Genomic DNA, 19324 nt, shown 5'->3' with positions numbered 1-19324 from the left:
GCGCCTGGGTGGCTCAGTCGTTAAGCATCTGCCTTCAGCTCAGGTCATGATCCCAGAATCCTGGGATCATGCCCCACATCAGGCTCCCTGCTCCGTGGGAGGCCTGCTTCTCCCTCTCCCTCTGCCCCTGCTTGTGTTCCCTCTCTCGCTGTTTCTGTCAAATAAATAAATAAAATCTTTAAAAAAATTTAAAAAAAAGAAGATACTTGCAAATGACATATCTGATAAAAGGTTAGTATCCAGAATATATGAAGAACTTATACAACACCAAAAACACAAATAATCCGGTTAAAAAATGGGCAGAAGACATACAGATGGCCAGCAAACACATGAAAAGATGTTCAACATAACTCATCATCAGGGAAATGCAAATCAAAACCACTATGAGATATCACCTCATACCTGTCAGAATGCCTAAAATCAAAAACACAAGAAACAAGTGTTGGTGAAGAAGTGGAGAAAAAGGAACCCTCATACACTGTTGGTGGGAATACAAACTGGTGCAGCCACTGTGAAAACCAGTATGGAAGTTCCTCAAAAAAACTAAAACCCTATGCTCCAGAAATTGCACTACTGGGTATTTACCCAAAGAATATGAAAACACTAATTCAAAAAGATATATACACCCCTATGTTTATTGCAGCACTATTTACAATAGCCAAAATATAGAAGTAGCCCAAGTGTCCACTGACAGATGAATGGATAAAGATGTGGTATATATACACAATGGACTATCACTCATTTCAAAGAATGAAATCTTGCCATTTGCAACAATATAGATGGATCTAAAGAGTACAATGCTAAGTGAAATAAGCCAGTCAGAGAAAGACAAATCCCACATGATTTCATTCATGTGTAATTTAAAGAAACAAAAGAAATGAACAAAGAAAAAAAGGAGACAAACCAAAAAACAGACTCTTAACTACAGAGAACTGATGGTTACCAGAGGGAGGTGGGTGGGGGTGATGGATGAAATAGGTGAAGGGGATTAAAAGTACATTTGTCACGATGAGCACTGAGTAATGTATAGAATTACTGAATCACTGTATTGTACACCTGAAACTAAGATAACACTGTATGTTTACTGGAATTAAAAATTTTTTAACTGAATAAATAAAAATAAAGTGTGTCTCTTATAGACAGCACATAGTCATATCATGTTTTTTCATACTTTCTGCCAACTCTGCCTTTTGATTACATTTATATGATTACCAATAAGGTAGGACTTATGTTTGACATTTTGCTATTTGTTTTCTCTGCCTTGCACAGGTCTTGTTGTTATCGTTGTTGTATTCCTCCATTACTGCCTTCTTTATGTTAAAAATGTATTTTCTAGTATACCATTTTAATTCCCTTGTTGTTTCTTATACTACATGTTTTTGAAAGGTTTTTTCCAGTGGTTCCCTGGGAAATACATTTGATATCTAAAGATGATCAAATTAATACCAATTTCATTAATACACAAAAACTTTCTCCAATCTCTCTGTTCCTTCCCTCCCTCTTCTGTACTATTATTGTCACACAAATTCTATATTTATATACTACAAGCCCATAAACACAGTTTTATAATTATTTCTTTATGTGGTCATCTTTTAAATAAGACAACGGGTAAAAAGAGTTATAAAAATAATTTTTACTGTCTTTTATATTTACTTATATATTTACCTTATCAATGTTCTTTATTTCTTCATGTGGATTCAAGTTACTGTTATACGTCCTCTTCTTTTAGCACAAAAAACACCTTTAAGTATTTCATTTAGGGAAAATCTCCTAGCAATAAATTCCATGTTTTTTAATGACCTTGGAATGTCTTAATTTCTCCTTTGTTTTTGAAGGACAATTTTGCTAGATATAGCATTATCAGTTGACGGTCTTTTTCTTTCAACATTTTGAATATGTCATCTCACTGACTTCCAGTGTCATTTCTGATGAAATGTCAGCTGTGAATCTTATTGAGGATCCCTTGTATGAGGTAAGTCCCTTTTCTCTCACTGCTTTCAAGATTTTGTCTTTCAACAGTTTGCTTATCTTGTGTCTAGTATGGCTCTCTTTGACTCATCATCAGGGAAATGCAATTTCCCTGCATCAGGGAAATTCACCCTACTTGGAGTTCACTGAGTTTCTTAAATGTGCAGATTAATGTTTTCCACCAAATCTGGGGAGTTCTCAGCCACTGTTTCTTGAAATATTCTTTCTCCTCCTTTTTCTCTCTCTCCTCGCCTTCCGGGACTCCTACTATGTGTAGTTGGCACATTTAATGGTCTTCTACAGGCCTATGAAGCTCTGTCCATTTTTCTTTATTCTTTTTTAGTTTTTGTACCTCTGGTTGGATGTCAACAGATCTATCCTCGGCTGATTTTTTTCTCTTGCCAGCTGAAATCTGTTCAGCCTCTCTTGTGAATTTTTCATTTATTTCACTTATTTCATTATTTCAGTTATTTTATTTTTCAACTTCAGAATTTCTATTGATCACTTCTATCTCCTTATTGATATGTATATTTGGTGAGACATTTTAAGTTACTTTAAATTCTTTAGACATGGTTTAATTCTTTGAAAGTATTTTTAATAGCTAATTTAAAGTCTTTGTCTAGTAAGTCCAATATCTGGGATTACTGAGGAAGTTTCCACTCACTGACTGCTTTTTTTCCTATATATAGACCATACTGTCACGTTTCTTTTCCTGACCTGCAATTTGTTTGTTCAAAACTAGATATTCTATGTCAGTTTTGGAAATAATATTCCAAGGTTGTTGCTGTTTATTTAGTGACTCTCCCTGGATTAATTCTCTAAAGTCCATAGTCTTTCTCATGCGTAGCCACTAAAGTCTTTGTTCAGTTAACTTAGTGGTTGGCTAATGACTAGACAGACATTTCCTTACATGCCTTGAAATGATAAGTGTTCTAGCCTTTGTTGAGGTTCTCTGTGTTTGTGGCATACCTTCAACAAAGCAGTTTACAATTCTGCCTTATCTTTCATTTCCTGCTTGCACAGAGTCTCAAGGTCAGCCAGAGGCAAGAACTCAGGCTCTTCTCAGTTCTTTCTTGGGCATGCACACAACCCTATACATGCATGTGGCCTTACAGATACCCATGAATATGTCTGAACTTTCCAAGGGCCCCTACAGACATATCATTCCCTAGTTCTTCCTTGTAAGTTTTTTGTTAGCCTTCTTTAGCTACAACTGGTAATGCTACCTTAGGCTGCTGCAATGTTAAACAAACAGCATTGATAATTTCAACAAATGCCCTGTGGCCAGAGTTTTTCTCAAAGAACAGGATGAATCAGATCAAATAAAGATAGACCCCGAGGAGGAGGGAGCTTTCAGCAAACTGGCAGAAAGGTCAAATAGTGACAATTCTCTAGAAATGGGGCTTTTAGCCATTATGACCCCTCCAGTCACTACTAAGCTGCTGGTTTTCATGGTTACCACAGTGTGGGACTGATTTTCAAAGTTACTGCACAGTGTGATAAAAGGTTGGGGGACTATCAGTTTTCAAAGCTACTGCACTGCTTGGTAAAAGGGGATAAAATTAAAGACACCATGGCTCACTGTTCTAAGAGTCAGTTGATTTTCTTGAATAACACTCTTCAGACTAATGCAGGACTTAGTTAATTTCTAGAGTTCTGAAAAAATTGATTTTTTTTAAGATTTTTTTATTTATTCATTCGAGACACAGAGATACAGACAGAGAAAGAGAGAGCATGAGCAGGGGGAGAGGCAGAGGGAGGGGGAGAAGCAGGCTCCCCGCTGAGCAGGGAGCCCGATGCGGGGATCGATCCCGGGACCCTGGGATCATGACCTGAGCTGAAGGCAGACGCTTAACTCTCTGAGCCACCCAGGCACCCCTGAAAAAGTTGATTTTAACAGTACCTACCAGTGTTCTAATTTTATTAAAGAGGAGATTTTTAGAAATCCTTAGTCATTCCAAAAATAGAAACCCTATATGAGTTCTTAAACCTCCCTCTTAAACCTAATTTCTCACACAATGTATCAATATATTTTATATCAAAAAACTTATTCCCACAACATCAATTCTGTATTTGCACCAGGACTTATTATCCAATTTTACCTCTACTGCTGAACCTCTGGTTTGTTTCTAATTTTTTACTATTATAAAGGAAGCCAATCTGAACAGCCCTTAAAAACTAAATCTCTGAGTTCATTCTTAGTCATTTCCTTAGGATATGGACATCCTAAATGCTTGTAATATGTATTGTCAAAAAGCCCTCCAAGGATGATGGATGTATCAATTGCATTCCACCAAAGGGCACTGTGTGAGAATGCCCAATGGCCTTACTAGGTTTTTATGCTAGTTGGCTTTTTTATTGCGTTTGAGAGCTGCCTCTAAGTTCCTTTCTTAAAACTCTTTCTTCTATTGCAGTTTAATGTAACTCAAATGGCTTCTTCTTTCCCCTTTCCTGACCACGATCTTCCCGTCCCCAAAATTCAACTGGTAAAGATTAAGGCCTCAGGCATCCTCAGGCCTTTTATAGGCCTTTATGCTCCCTTTTCTTCAGAGTAGCCACACCACTCAAAAACTTCAACCTCCAACACTATCAGCAACTCTAAAATATGTAACACTGTAACTTTCTTGCACACCTCTCATATTGTGTCAACTCTTCATTGAGACAAAACTCCACTGAGATGTTTTATCATCACATTCAAGAAGTACCAAATTCATCAACCTCTTCTAAAACTGAGAAGTTAAATGAGCCAAAAATAGGGTAACACAAGAAGCATATATGGAAAATATAATTTACAATACTATAAAGGATTACGTTTTTAAAAACTTTATGTAAAAGTTTAGAAAAATAGCAATTTTTCACAGATTAGTCCTCAAGGGACAAACCAAAAGTTTAACTCAAGAAAGAAGAAAACGGCAGGGCCAAGAGCTGGGTGGCCTAAATCACAATCATATTCAATGAGAAAGTCAGGACTGGGAACTGGGTGGTCAGCCAACATAACGCATAGAGGAAAAACTTCAGTAGTCAGAATATACTAGTAACATTTCCTAAGAAAATACTTTTTCTAAGTTTTGTTGCTCTTTCCCAGCCACCAGCTGTTCCCCACTTGGATCTGGCGATAATAATGACCTGCTTCTCTCCTAATCCAGTTCATGAAGGCATATGATGCGGGTAACACATTCTGTTCCCTTCCCCTCTTCCCCACTGTGGAATGAAGCACCCCCAAGCCAAGGTCTACAGCACTCCACAAACAAGACAGCAGGGGTTTCAGAAAAGCGAGAGAGCAGCTGCATCTGCAGGAAATCCAATCTTCTAATTATCATACAAACTTCCCAAAGACTATACAGTCAGCTGAACTGCCACATTTTCTGGGATACCACTGTCTGAAATGTGACACTGGGATACCATTCTCTAAAATATGACAATGGAATACAGAAGGCATGGCTCAGTAATAAAAATCATTTGGGAATTAACAAATGAGACTTTTTAAAGTTAATCAATGATTCCAGTTGTTTCTTGAGAGGTTTACACATGTCAACTGAACTTCCCCTCCTAATAAAAGGGACAATGAATTCAACTGATGATGATAATAACAAAGAGCCATTTGAAAAATAATTACAAGAAGAAGTGTTTAAAATACTAATGAAAATGCTAACAGCGGTGGGGAAAAAAATCAAAAGAATGGTTGTAGGCAGGTAGAAGGCAGGGTTTTCTGTGAAGGGATATTAGGGGACATTCTTCTGGTGTGATGGCTACACTCTATATCTTGAGAGTGGTTTAAGTTGCCAAGTTTACGTTATGTACAGAATGGTTCACTTAAAATCTGTGTATTTCATAGCATATGAATTTCATGCCAAACAAAAAAAATTATAAACACGTACTGATCTCTAGTTAATGATAAATAAGCTGAAGTGTTTAGGGGAAGTGTACTAACGTCTGCAACTTACTGTGGAATATATTTTAAGAAGATGAACTGACAGGAGGATGGATAATTACATGACACAGCAAATACAGTAAAATTACAGAATCTGTGTGGCAAGTATATGAATGTTCACTGTGAAAGTCTTTCAACTTTACTTATAGGTTTGGAATTTCATGATAAAACATTGACAAAAAAATTACTAAATGGAGCCAGGATTCTGTTACTGGTTTTGATTTATGTTCTGACCAATGCAAGCCAAGAAAGAATGAACATGAAAATAATTAAGCATAGAGTAAAAATATAGAGCCCTTTTAAAAAATGAACAGCACAAAACTACCACATTGTTAAGAGTAAACTTCCAACTTATTTTAGTTATCAAAGATATTTTGTTTGATGATTTTATGGTTAGCTGTAGTCACTGAACTGATAACAAGAAAAGCACCAGAGATTATCCACATCTTTTTTACACATGAAATTCAATTTTGATTTCGAGTAGCTTTCTATTCAGACCCAGACCAAACTTAGGCACAGAACAAATACGAATATGGCAGGACTAATGGGGATGGGGGAATGGGGAACTGGCAGACAGACAGACTGCATATCAAGAAGGGACATAACTATAAAAGTGTACAAATCTAAACCACACTCACCAAAATCACATCATGCACAAAGAGTCTTAGAGATTTCAAGTCATAACTAGTCTCCATCTTGACCATAACAGTGGGGCAATGGTATAGTAAGTGTTTTTCTTACATAGCTAGTCATTCCATCATTTGTTACTTTTATCTTGCTCATGCTCCATCTAACCCATTTAGCAAATCTTGTTGGCTCTACCATCAAAATATATCCAGAGTCTGACCATATCCCACTACCTCCACGTCTGCTTGAATTACCCTAAGAGCCTCTGACAGCTTCAGTATCCTCAATACAAGAGCCACAGTAATTCTATTAAAATTTAACTTAGATCATGTCTCCTCTGCTTGGAACCCTCCAAAGGCTCCCATCTCACTCAGAATAAAAATCCAAGTCCTTTACGTAGCCTACAAGGCCCTATGTAATCTGGCTCCTCTTACTCCTCCCTCTTGCTCACTCTGCTCCAGCCACACAGACGTTTCTGCTGTTCTTCAAAAGATGCCAAACATATTTCTACCTCAGGGCCTTTGAAATCCCTCTTTCCTCTGCCTAGAATGCTCTTCCCCAAGATATACACATGACTCTTTCCTTCACCTGTTTCAGGTCTTTCCTCAAATGATATCTTTTCTGTGAGGCAGTCTCTAGTTCAATTTATTTAACATTCTATCTACCCCAACCTCTACTCTATTCCGTATCCCTCTTTCCTGCTATATTTTTCTCCATAACATTTTTTACCGTTTAACATACTATATGTTTTACTTATTTATACTGTTTATTGTTTGTCACCTCTCACAAGAAGGAAAGCTCCACAGAACAGGTATTTTTGTCCATTTATCATTGCTATATCCCTGGTTCCTAAAATAGCACCTGTCAGAGTGAGCACTCAATAAACATTTGTTGATTGACTAAATGGATTCTGCTCCCAAGCATTATTACCTGGTAGTGGTGGTCTTCCCTTCCATCTTTTGACTGTTCCAGATTTTCACTGTGCCATCATTTGAACATGTTGCAAAAAGTGAATGTTCATCAGAGACTCTAATTCGATTCACAGCAGATTTGTGTTCATGAAGATGTGCAACTAGTAGCCCTTTGGGACGCCACCCTAAGGAAAAGCAAAGGAGTAGGTCTTAAACTATAGTTTACAAATACAATAATCCTCTCACCTCCAGCTATAGTCACCAACAATGAGCATGAGAACAATCATAAGAACTAAACAAAGAGTACCAATAGCTAGACAATACAGAGTGGTCTAGGGGCGCCTGGGTGGCTCAGTTGGTTAAGCATCTGCCTTCGGCTCAGGTCATGATCCCAGGATCCTGGGATCGAGTCCCGCATTGGGCTCCCTGCTCGGCTGGAAGCCTGCTTCTCCCTCTCCCACTCCCCCTGCTTGTGTTCCCTCTCACGCTATCTCTCTCTCTCTCTGTCAATTAAATAAATAAATAAAATTTAAAAAAAAAAAAAAACACAGCGTGGTCTATTAGACCATGACAGTTACTATTATTTATTAAGACATCCAAGATAGCAATTAAGTGTTGACCAAAGAGCCTTAGAAGGACTGCGCTGGGGCCCTCCTCTAGTGTCTAGTGCACAATAGTCACTTACCACCTAGAAAAACCCTGACTACTTGCTCAACAGCCAGAGATAATGGCTATCCTAAACCTAGAAATTGGGTGCTAGGGAGGCAACCTGGTTCTCAAAGTCTCAAAATCCCAGATCTACCATAATACAATGTGTGACCTTAGGGTACTTATTTAAACTATCTGAGCTTCGATTTCCTCAAATGTAAAATGAGGGAAGTATTACTTAACCCAAAGGGTGGATATGGATAAATGAGATGTATAAAGTGTCTAACATTGTCCCAGGTCCACAGCAAACACCCAAATGTTGATTTCCTCTCTACCTGCAATCATTTATTGTGTGGTATCAACATGTTGATTAAATAGTATTATGAATTATAGCCTCAGAATGCCCATGGATTTTCTAGTACTTTCTTTATGACATCTATACACTTGTTTTATTATGTATATTCTTTTTGTGTATGATTAATTTCCTCTAATAAATTATAGATTTGCTGAGGCCAGAGACCATGTCTTATCCATTCTGAATCATTCACAGTACCTAGTATAGGTCTTACACATAACTGTCCTCAATGTTTGATGAGTCAACTTTTATATTAAGTGAAACATTTAATATTAATCAATTTTAAAATAAAAAACAAAAAGCTATGCTAAAGATGGTCCTGTATTGGGATTCGTAAGAGTGTCTAATTAAGTGATAACAATGTCATTTTAGGATAAAATTATTTCTTTTTACAAGAAAACAAAAATGAAACCAAGACTATTGCCAAACCTGGCAAACTCTAAGATAAAAAAAAAAAGTTTCCTCTTGGATTTCTAGCTCACATGTGTGGGAAGAACAGCTGAATGTGATTTTTAAGGAGGATATACTAGATTTGAAGGTGATCAAAAACACTTTGCCATGAAGTCTAGATAATCTACCAGGCTAGACTGAATATTTCCCTCTAGAGAAGATCAATTTCACACAATCATTCAAGTGTGGAAAGAAAAAAATCAAACATCCAACAGTCATTGCACATTTCTTGAACCTCAAAACTTGATACCTTTTTTGTGATTACTGAATAAAGAGTATAGCTCCACTTGAGTATAAAATGCTACTTATAAAGATAGATTCTATTCCAGGATATTATTTGACCTGAGATGCCACTTACCACTTAATAGTACTTTTTAAATCTTTAAATCATTTGTCTTTACCAGCTTTTTCCCCTGGAGTACACAATGGAAGCACATAGGAATTCATGTGATTTTAAATCTCTACACATAAGCATGCTATGCATTTCTTCTCAGAGTTTAAGTTAAATTTTTATTATTAAAATCTATATACAGAAACTCATTAAAAATGTTTTTAAAATCCACAAATCTAATTATCAAAAACTAGCTCCACCACATTTACACTGGGCAAGTCTGTTAACATAGCTGAGCCACATTTTCATCTGAAATATCTAAGTTTCTTTTAAATCTTCTCAAAATATAGCAGTGTTTCCACAAAATGTTAATGTTGATAATCACTGAGTGGTGGAATTATAGATGATTTTTTTCTTTTTAAAAGTACCCATTACTGGGGTGCCTGGGTGGCTCAGTCAGTTAAGCGTCTGCCTTCGGCTCAGGTCATGATTCCAGGGTCCTGGGAATAGAGCCCCACATCAGGCTTCCCGCTCAGCGGGGAGCCTGCTTCTCCCTCTCCCTCTGTCCTTCTCTCTGCTCGTTCTCTCTCTTTCTCAAATAAATAAATAAAATCTTTAAAAAATAAATAAATAAATAAATAAAGTACCCATTACTTTACAAATGCTTTACTGTTTTTTAAAGAAAATAAATAGATTTAAACCCTTCAAATTAAAAGCTGGAGCTTATTCCAAGAAGACTGACATTCTATGAAAAAGTGGCATGACACTAAACAGGCAGGTAAAACTTAGCACTATAAATGGAGAAAATGGACCACAGACAGGCTGAAACACTAAGCAGCCTAAACAAGACCTGCAAGTTGCCCCCACAGCCAAGAAGATCCAAACTCCACAAATAATGACTTAAAATTTCTCACTTAATGCTTCTTCCTCTGGGCTTCCAAGTGACAGTTTTGTTCTTACTTCCTTAATTATCCTGCATTAGATTGTAGGCTTCAGCACCCAGGCTAGAATACAACTACCTAGCAGTGGCATTTTACCAGGTGGTGGTGGTTTACTCTCCCATTCCGCATTTTCCATCATCTGCTTAGCTATCCTCTCAGCATTACACTGCTCCCGCTTCTGCTGGATAAGCTGCTGAAGTTCCGTTTTACAAGTTGTGATCCGAATCTGGTAGGTAGACGGTAAAATTGTACTACTTAAAACCTGTATTGTTGGTTTTCTATTTTGGACATTTGTCACTTCTGGAAGCTGGAAAACAGAATTATAACTATTTATGTCATAAGCAAAGTATACTCAATGATAAAACTGTACCCATGTCCTTTCTGTCTATTCATTATATCCGCTTTTTTCCTTATTAATGTACCAATTTTTAAATCCATTTAAATACAATGACATTTTTTCAGTGAAAACCTCACTAAAATAAAGACTAACCACAAGGACGCCTGGGTGGCTCAGTCAGTTAAGCGTCTGCCTTCGGCTCAGGTCATGATCCCAGAGTCCTGGGATCGAATCCCACATTGGGCTCCCTGCTCAGCAGGGAGTCTGCTTCTCCCTCTCCCTCTCCTCCTGCTTGTTCCCTCTCTCTCTCTCTCTCAAATAAATAAATACATAAAATCTTTAAAAAAAAAAAAGACTAACCACAAAAATTACATTTCCAAGCGTCTACATTATTTAAAAAAAAAAACAAACTATCAGTACCGTAATAACATTAAACAAAAATCCTCATTAATTTAAGTGAAAAGAAATAGAATTCTATCAGTTGGTTCAGTTAATATTTTTCATTTAAAATATGATTGGCTTAGGGAAGAGTTACCTTAAATTACAAATTTATTTCAAAAGTATAAAAATCATCATAACATTTCTCACACATGGCAAACTACAGACTTTTCTTCCAGGAGTATTTTTGCTATTTTACAGATATATCATATTAGAGGAAGAATAAAAGCAGATTTAAAAGGTTCACTCTACCCTAATTATAATCACAGTTCATAATGATGTCTTCAACCCATAATTTTAGATCACTTTATTGGTGAGTACTCTAACACAAGACCTTTTTTGATGCTTTCAATAATCAGACTTCCCCTTGGCTATAAAATTAAAGATAAACCTGTTTTTAGAAAGAAACATGTCCTTAACAATAGAGAACAAACTGAGGGTTACTGGAGGGGAGGTGGACAGGGGATGGGCTAAATGGGTGATGAGCATTAAGAAGGGCACTTGTGTTGAGCACTGGGGGTTATATGTAAGGGATGAATCACTAAATTCTAGTCCTGGGTGCCTGGGTGGCTCAGTCGTTAAGCGTCTGCCTTCGGCTCAGGTCATGATCCCAGGGTCCTGGGATCAAGTCCCACATCGGGCTCCCTGCTCGGCAGGAAGCCTGCTTCTCCCTCTCCCACTCCCCCTGCTTGTGTTCCTGCTCTCACTATCTCTCTCTCTGTCAAATAAATAAATAAAATCTTTAAAAAATAAATAAATAAATTCTAGTCCTGAAAACAAAATTACACTATATGTTAACTAAGTAGAATTTAAATAAAAATTTGAAGAAAAAAAAGAAACATATCCTCCCTAAAGGACAACTCACTATATTGATTTTTCCGGTATAGTACACAGCCTTTAAACAACCCAAAACAGTAGAATGGGATTGAAAAGACAAAAGGAGGATTATTGCCTAGGTGATAGTACCTGTGGAGAAGTTGACAAAGGGACAGAAATGCCAGCAGAGGACTCAGAACGAGGTGGTTTCCCAGTCTGAATCACTTCCTGGTCACTCCCTTTAGGTAGGGCCTGTGGGATGTTCGGTGGTTCCAGTGACCCAAACATGCTTTTCCATTCTTCATTTACATTTGAGTCTTGTTTTACGTGTTTTCTAGCTATGAAAACAGATTCAGAATAGTCAGTCTAAACAAAACCTCTAAAACCAATATACGCTTTTATTTATTTTTTTGGTGGGGGAAGGACAGCAATGGACTTCACATCCTATTTGTTCTTTATGATCTCTTATTTATATTTAAACATCAACTCATTAACTCTCACTTTATCTCTGGAACAGATGGAACAGATGCACTTTCAATGGTATTAATAATTAGGCCTAATTGCTTCATAGTTTCCCAAGGCTAGCTCAATTTCAAATAACCACTTTATCTCAAGAACCAACAATAAAAACAACTTTTTCAAATGTCACTGGCCACACTGCTAAATATGACCTATTTCTAGTATCAGTTATTTAGGAAACAAACAAAATGTAAAAATCAACTGCTATACACGTACTTCTTGACTGTAAAGAGAAACCCTTTTTAAAAAATCTTTCTCCAATTACGAAAAGTACATTAAATAACACAAAGTTCTAGCATTACCAAAATATAATATGAATTGCCCCCATAACTTTGTAAACCTCACAGGCTATATAGTTTAATGATACACCATATCATTTTGCAAAAATAAAATAGTACAAAGTGTTTCACAACCTGTTTTTCTCTTAACTAAATATATGAATGTTTATTTAACTATCCCCCTATTAATGGACACTTCAATTATTTCTCTTTTATTCTTTATACATATTTCTTCACATGCCTGTCACTATTTCTTGGGAGAAATTTCCAGAATTGAAAATGGTGACTCAAAGAGTAAGGACACTGCTTTCTAAAAAGAGTTATGTTCAATTTATAATCTATTAACAGTGTATGAAAATGCCTATTTCCCTATACCCTTACTAACAATAGGTATTATCAGCCTTTGCTAATCACATGGCAGAAAATGGCATCTTATTGTTTTGCATTTATTTACCTTTTCAAACATACATTTCTATTCTATCACTTGTAAGTTCAAATCCTTCAATATTTTTCTTTTGGGGTGCTTCTGTTTTTCTTATAATCTGTATCAGTGTTTTACTTATTATCGATGTAAACCACAGATAATTAAGTTCCAAATACTTTATCCCAAGTTTGGCAGTTAGAGGTTTATTTTAAATATAATTCAGCTGCCCTTAAAATCTGATACTAGAATAGAATGGTTTTTAAAGGCATGTACTTGGAAGTAAGTACATCTCAGAAAGGATTAAAGGAAGAACACACAAGATCTTAAAAACCTCATACAGTCAATGTCAATCGACATCCTTGTCACAATAGCTGACAGTTCTAAATCTTGAGATTTCAAATAATTAAGTCTTCTCTGGTGTCTACTCTCTTGTATTTCATTGTTAATAACAAGACTGTTCTTTTCAATTCACTGGGCATTACCTACTAAAACAAACTAGATAACTATCTCATTTTAACATATACCATTGACCCTGGGTTGGTGTTTAAAGGATTAAAAAATAGGATTTCATCTTCAATATATATCTCCATAAAGGCAACATGATTTCATTATAAGAGCAGAGCTTTGGAGTCAAGCTTTGGTTTGAATCCAGAATTAGGCACACAGAGCCATGATTTTGACAGGTTATACAACCATTTAACTGTTAATTCAATTCTCCACTTCCCCCCCCCGCCCAAATTTTCCTGCTACATAATGGAGCCACCCACAGTACTTGAATGTTCTATATTTGGGAAATGTGATTTTATTTTACTACTAATTAGCTACAACTAGCCTTATGAAGTAAATAATAACAAGCTAAACACAAACACACACACACACACACACACACAGTAAATATACTAACCTCGCTTATCATCAGGTTCCTGTTTGGTTTTAACAAGATCAACTTGTCTCCCAGTTATGCCTAATGCTGCTAAGTCAATTACACCTTTCTGACTACTATCATGGAGATGGCTCTGGTCTACTATATTGGCCTTTGCTTTGTTAGATTTCATCATGAAGTCTTTCAGTGCCAAGAGTTTGTCTTCCTCTTCCTCTGTCATTCCCTAAAACCAAATAAAACCATATGTTCTAGGTTATTTTCAAAAGCAATAATAGGCCTTGGAATGACTAACAACTGAATGGTCAAGCCATTACTGTGAAATCTTAAGAGTCAGAATGCTAAAATAAAACAAGCAATAAGAGAAAAAGAAAGTATCAATATAGAACAACATCTCACTATTCTGATCTCCCAGAACACCCTGTTATTGTGGCATTTTCTATTTTGTATCATAATTTATATCCTAACTTTCTTTCTAAATGGGAGCATTCAGTATAATTCATCTTTGAAATCTAGAACTTAATACAGTGCCTGGTATCTAGTATATCTTTAATATGTAACTCTGAATAAACAAACATTTACTATCTAAACAAAAATTCTGGAAATACAATATTAAGTAAAAGAAAGTATACCTACTTCAACCTTGCTCCTAGATGTGTTGAGAATATTAAATGAGACACTGTGAAGGCACTCTGTGATACATAAAACATTCTACACACTTCAGAAATTGATACATGCTGGCTAAATGCAAATGCAAGGAACACACACTACGGTAACAGTATAATTAAGGTCAGACTGCCTAAGTACAGTCAAACTCTATTACTATATGTGTAACCTTGGACAAGTTATCCAATTTCCCTAAATCTCTACTGATTTATCTAGAAAATGAGGATAATTATTAGCACCAGTCTTATAAGGCTATTTTGAAATTTTATTTTATTCTTTTGGCTATTTTGAAATTTTAGTAAATTAATCTACCTAAGACACTTAGAACACTTGAAACTGACAAAATACTAAATAATTAAAATAATCCCATGTGAAACAAATATTCTGGTCAAAGGAATAGTTCCGCATTTTTTTTCTTAACTTTCAAACCATCCACAGAATTCTCTAGAATGATTTTATTATGCCAATAGAAAGAAAATTAATAAAATAGCAATTCCCAAGGCCTTAATCCAGATTCTACTGGAGTTTAAAATAATATTCACAACCCACAGTCACAATAGGACACAAACCCCCGAAAGTTAGAAAGCTAGGAAACAATAAAATTGTATTAAAGTACAATAATCATAGAAAGATCCTTGACGAATTTTTTCCAATACTGGCCTGAAATTCATTTATTTTTACTTATCCTCCTAAAATTTGCTAATGTAGACAATTTCACAGCTGTAGTAAGAGTTCTATTCTTTTTGTTACACAACATTTTAGTTCGTAAGAGAGAGGTCTCTATTTTAGTCCACACAAGGAGGGTCATCCTAAGAACCATAAAAAGGACTGAAGTATTAATATATGCCGTAACATGGAACAACCTTGAAAATAGTTTGCTAAGTGAAAGAAACCAGACACAAAAATGCCACATATTGTACAGTTCCATTTATAGGAAATAGCCAAAATAGGTAAATTCCTAGAAACAGAAAGTAGATTTAGTGATTGCCAGGGGCTGGAGGGAGCACTAAATGGGGAATAACTGCTAATGGGCATGGGGTTTCTTTCCAAGATGATGAAAATGTGAATTATTTTGTATGTGAATTATCTCAATAAAAAATGGTAGAAGTGCACCATGGGGGGGATTCTGTATTAACAGTAATACAATCATACTAAGACTTTCCAGACTCCCATATGACACATACCTAAATCAGAAATTGCAAACTGACATTACTAGGAGCAATCATCCTTAAACAGGAAGGATTTAGGTGAACTGTTAAGAATTAGGAGTAATTTCAAGACAAGATTCTAAGTCAGGATTTTTCCTTTAGTATTTGGTATATATACCTAAAGGATACTGCAAGAAAGGAAAATTGAAGAACAAATCATTTATGAACCTAAATGCAAAAATACAGTATCAGCAAACAAAATTCAGACTATATAAAAATTTTATAGAATATTTATATTACTCCACATTACTTATGTTATATGTTTACATTTATTAAAGTATTTTTATAATAAAAGTCTATTTAACACATTAAAAATACAAAATTGGAACAGACCAACTACTAGAAATAAAACTGAATCAGTAATCAAAACACTCACAACAAAAAAAAAGCCCAGGACCAGATGGCTTCACAGGTGAATTCTACCAAACATTTAAATAAGAGTTAGTACCTATTCTTCTCAAACTATTCCAAAAACTGGAAGAGGAAGGGAAATGTCCAAATTCATTCTATGGGGATGATACCAAAACCAGACAAAGATACCACAAAAAAAGATAACCACAGACCAAAATTTCTGATGAACATATGTATAAAAATCCTCAACAAAATATTATCAAACTGAATTCAACAATACATTTTTAAAAAAAATCATTCACCATGATCAAATGAGATTTATTCCGAAGGATGCAATGGTGGTTCAATATCTGCAAATCAATATAATACATTAAGAAAATGAAGGATAAAAATTATATGATCATCTCAATAGATGCAGAAAAAGCATTTGATAAAATACAACATCCACTCATGATAAAAACTATCAACAAAATATTTTAGCTGGAACATACCTCAACATAATAAAGGCCTAATATGAAAAACACACAGCTAAACATCACATTCAATAGTGAAAACTGAAAGCTTTTCCGCTAAGATCAGGTAAAAGACAAGGATGTCCACTCACACCACTTTTATTCAACACAGTAATGGAGGTCTGAGCTACAGCAATTGGACATGAAAAAGAAATAAAAGGCATCTGAACTGGTAAGGAATTAAGAAAACTGTCACTATTTGCAGATAACATGTTACTATACAGAGAAAGCCCTAAAGACTCCACCAAAACACTATCAGTACTGATAAATGAACTCAGTAAGTTGCAGGATACAAAATTAATACACAGAAATAAGTTGCATTTCTATACACTAATAACAGAGCAGCAGAAAAAAAAATTAAGAAAACAATTCCATTTAAAATTGGACCAAAAGGCCTGAAATGTAAATGGGTTAAATGTCCCAATCAAAAGACACAAGAGTATCAGATTGGATAAAAAAGCAAGACCCATCGATATGCTCTCTGCAAGAGACTCATTTTAGACCCAAAGACACCTCCAGATTGAAAGTCAGGCGATGGAAAACCATTTATCATGCTGACAGACATCAAAAGAAAGCTGGGGTGGCAATCCTTATATCAGACAGATTAGATTTTAAACCAAAGACTGTAATAAGAGATGAGGAAGGACACTATACCATAATTAAAGGGTCTGTCCAACAAGAAGATCTAACAATTTTAAGTATTTATGCCCCTAACATGGGAGCAGCCAATTAGATAAGCCAATTAATAACAAAATCAAAGAAACACATCAACAGCAATACAATAATAGTAGGGGACTTTAACACCCCCCTCACTGAAATGGACAGATCATCTAAGCAAAAGATCAACAAGGAAATAAGGGCTGTAAATGACACAGTGGAACAGATGGACTTCACAGATATATTCAAAACATTCCATCCCAAAGCAACAAAATACACATTCTTCTCAAGTGCACATGGAAAATTCTCCAGAACAGATCACATACTGGGTCACAAATCAGGTCTCAACCAGTACCAAAAGATTGGGATCATTCCCTGCATATTTTCAGACCACAATGCTTTGAAACTAGAACTCAATCACAAGAGGAAAGATGGAAAGAACTCAAATACATGAAGGCTAAAGAGCATCCTACTAAGGAATGAATGGGTCAACCAGAAATTAAAGAAGAATTAAAAAATTATATGGAAACAAATGAAAATGAAAGTACAACTGTTCAAAATCTTTGGGATGCAGCAAAGGCGGTCCTAAGAGGAAAGTATATAGCAATATGAGCTTTTCTCAAGAAACAAGAAAGGTCTCAAATACACAACCTAACCTTACACCTAAAGGAGCTGGAGAAAGAACAGCAAATAAAGCCTAAATCCAGCAGGAGAAAAGAAATAATAAAGATTAGAGCAGAAATTAATGAAACAGAAACCAAAAGAACAGTAGAACAGATCAATGAAACTAGGAGCTTGTTCTTTGAAAGAATAAATAAGATTGAAAAACCCCTGGCCAGACTTATCAAAAAGAAAAGAGAAAGGACTCAAATAAATAAAATCATGAATGAAAGAGGAGAGATCACAACCAACACCAAAGAAATACAAACATTTATAAGAACATATTATGAGCAACTATATGTCAGCAAATTACACAATCCGGAAGAAATGGATGTATTCCTAGAGACGTATAAACTACCAAAACTGAACCAGGAAGAAATAGAAAACCTGAACAGACCCATAACCAGCAAGAAAATTGAAGCAGTAATCAAAAATCTCCCAACAAACAAGAGCCCAGGGCCAGATGGCTTCCCAGGGGAATTCTACCAAACATTTAAAGAAGAATTAATACCTATTCTTCTGAAACTGTTCCAAAAAATAGAAATGGAAGGAAAACTTCCAAACTCATTTTATGAGGCCAGCATTACCTTGATCCCAAAACTGGACAAAGACCCCACCAAAAAGGAGAATTACAGACCAATATCCCTGATGAACATGGATGCAAAAATTCTCACCAAAATACTATCCAATAGTACGTTAAAAGGATTATTCACCACAACCAAGTGGGATTTATTCCAGAGCGGCAATCCACAAATCAATGTGATACACTACATTAGTAAAAGAAAGAACAAGAACCATATTGTACTCTTAATAGATGCAGAAAAAGCATTTGACAGGGCGCCTGGGTGGCTCAGTCGGTTAAGCGACTGCCTTCGGCTCAGGTCATGATCCTGGAGTCCCTGGATCGAGTCCCACATCGGGCTCCCTGCTCAGCGGGGAGTCTGCTTCTCCCTCTGACCCTCCCCCCTCTCATGTGCTGTCTCTCTCATTCTCTCTGTCTCAAATAAATAAAAAAAAAATAAAATCTTTAAAAAAAAAAAAAAAAAAAAAGCATTTGACAAAGCACAGCATCCTCTCTTGATTAAAACTCTTCAGAGTGTAGGGAGAGAGGGTACATACCTCAATATCATAAAAGCCATCTATGAAAAACCCACAGGAAATATCATTCTCAATGGGGAAAAACTGAGAGCTTTTTCCCTAAGGTCAGGAACACGGCAGGGATGTCCACTATCACCACTGCTATTCAACACAGTACTAGAAGTCCTAGCCTCAGCAATCAGACAACAAAAAGAAATAAAAGGCATCCAAATCAGCAAAGAAGTCAAACTCTCACTCCTTGCAGATGATATGATACTTTATGTGGAAAACCCAAAAGACTCCACCCCAAAACTGCTAGAACTCATACAGGAATTCAGT

At 35.9% G+C, this 19324-nt stretch overlaps 1 protein-coding gene across 4 annotated transcripts in view; it reads right to left on the bottom strand.

Annotated features, from left to right (window-relative positions):
• The window catches only part of PIK3R4 (phosphoinositide-3-kinase regulatory subunit 4), an 83762-nt gene that overhangs the window by 22184 nt on the left and 42254 nt on the right, over positions 1–19324 (bottom strand). For all 4 annotated transcript variants that reach the window (XM_032408720.1, XM_032408722.1, XM_032408723.1 and 1 more), the window contains exons 10-13: positions 13879–14080; positions 11904–12091; positions 10259–10469; positions 7457–7622 (exon numbers count right to left, since the gene is read on the bottom strand). In XM_032408720.1, coding sequence (XP_032264611.1) covers positions 7457–7622; positions 10259–10469; positions 11904–12091; positions 13879–14080 — 767 coding nt within the window. The remainder of the gene's footprint in view (positions 1–7456; positions 7623–10258; positions 10470–11903; positions 12092–13878; positions 14081–19324) is intronic.

Source organism: Phoca vitulina, unplaced genomic scaffold (assembly GCF_004348235.1).
Source record: "Phoca vitulina isolate PV1807 unplaced genomic scaffold, GSC_HSeal_1.0 scaffold10, whole genome shotgun sequence".
In the NCBI taxonomy this organism is placed as follows: domain Eukaryota; kingdom Metazoa; phylum Chordata; class Mammalia; order Carnivora; family Phocidae; genus Phoca; species Phoca vitulina.
Note: the sequence above shows the minus strand (reverse complement) of the source record. Positions and strands in the feature narration are given on the sequence as shown.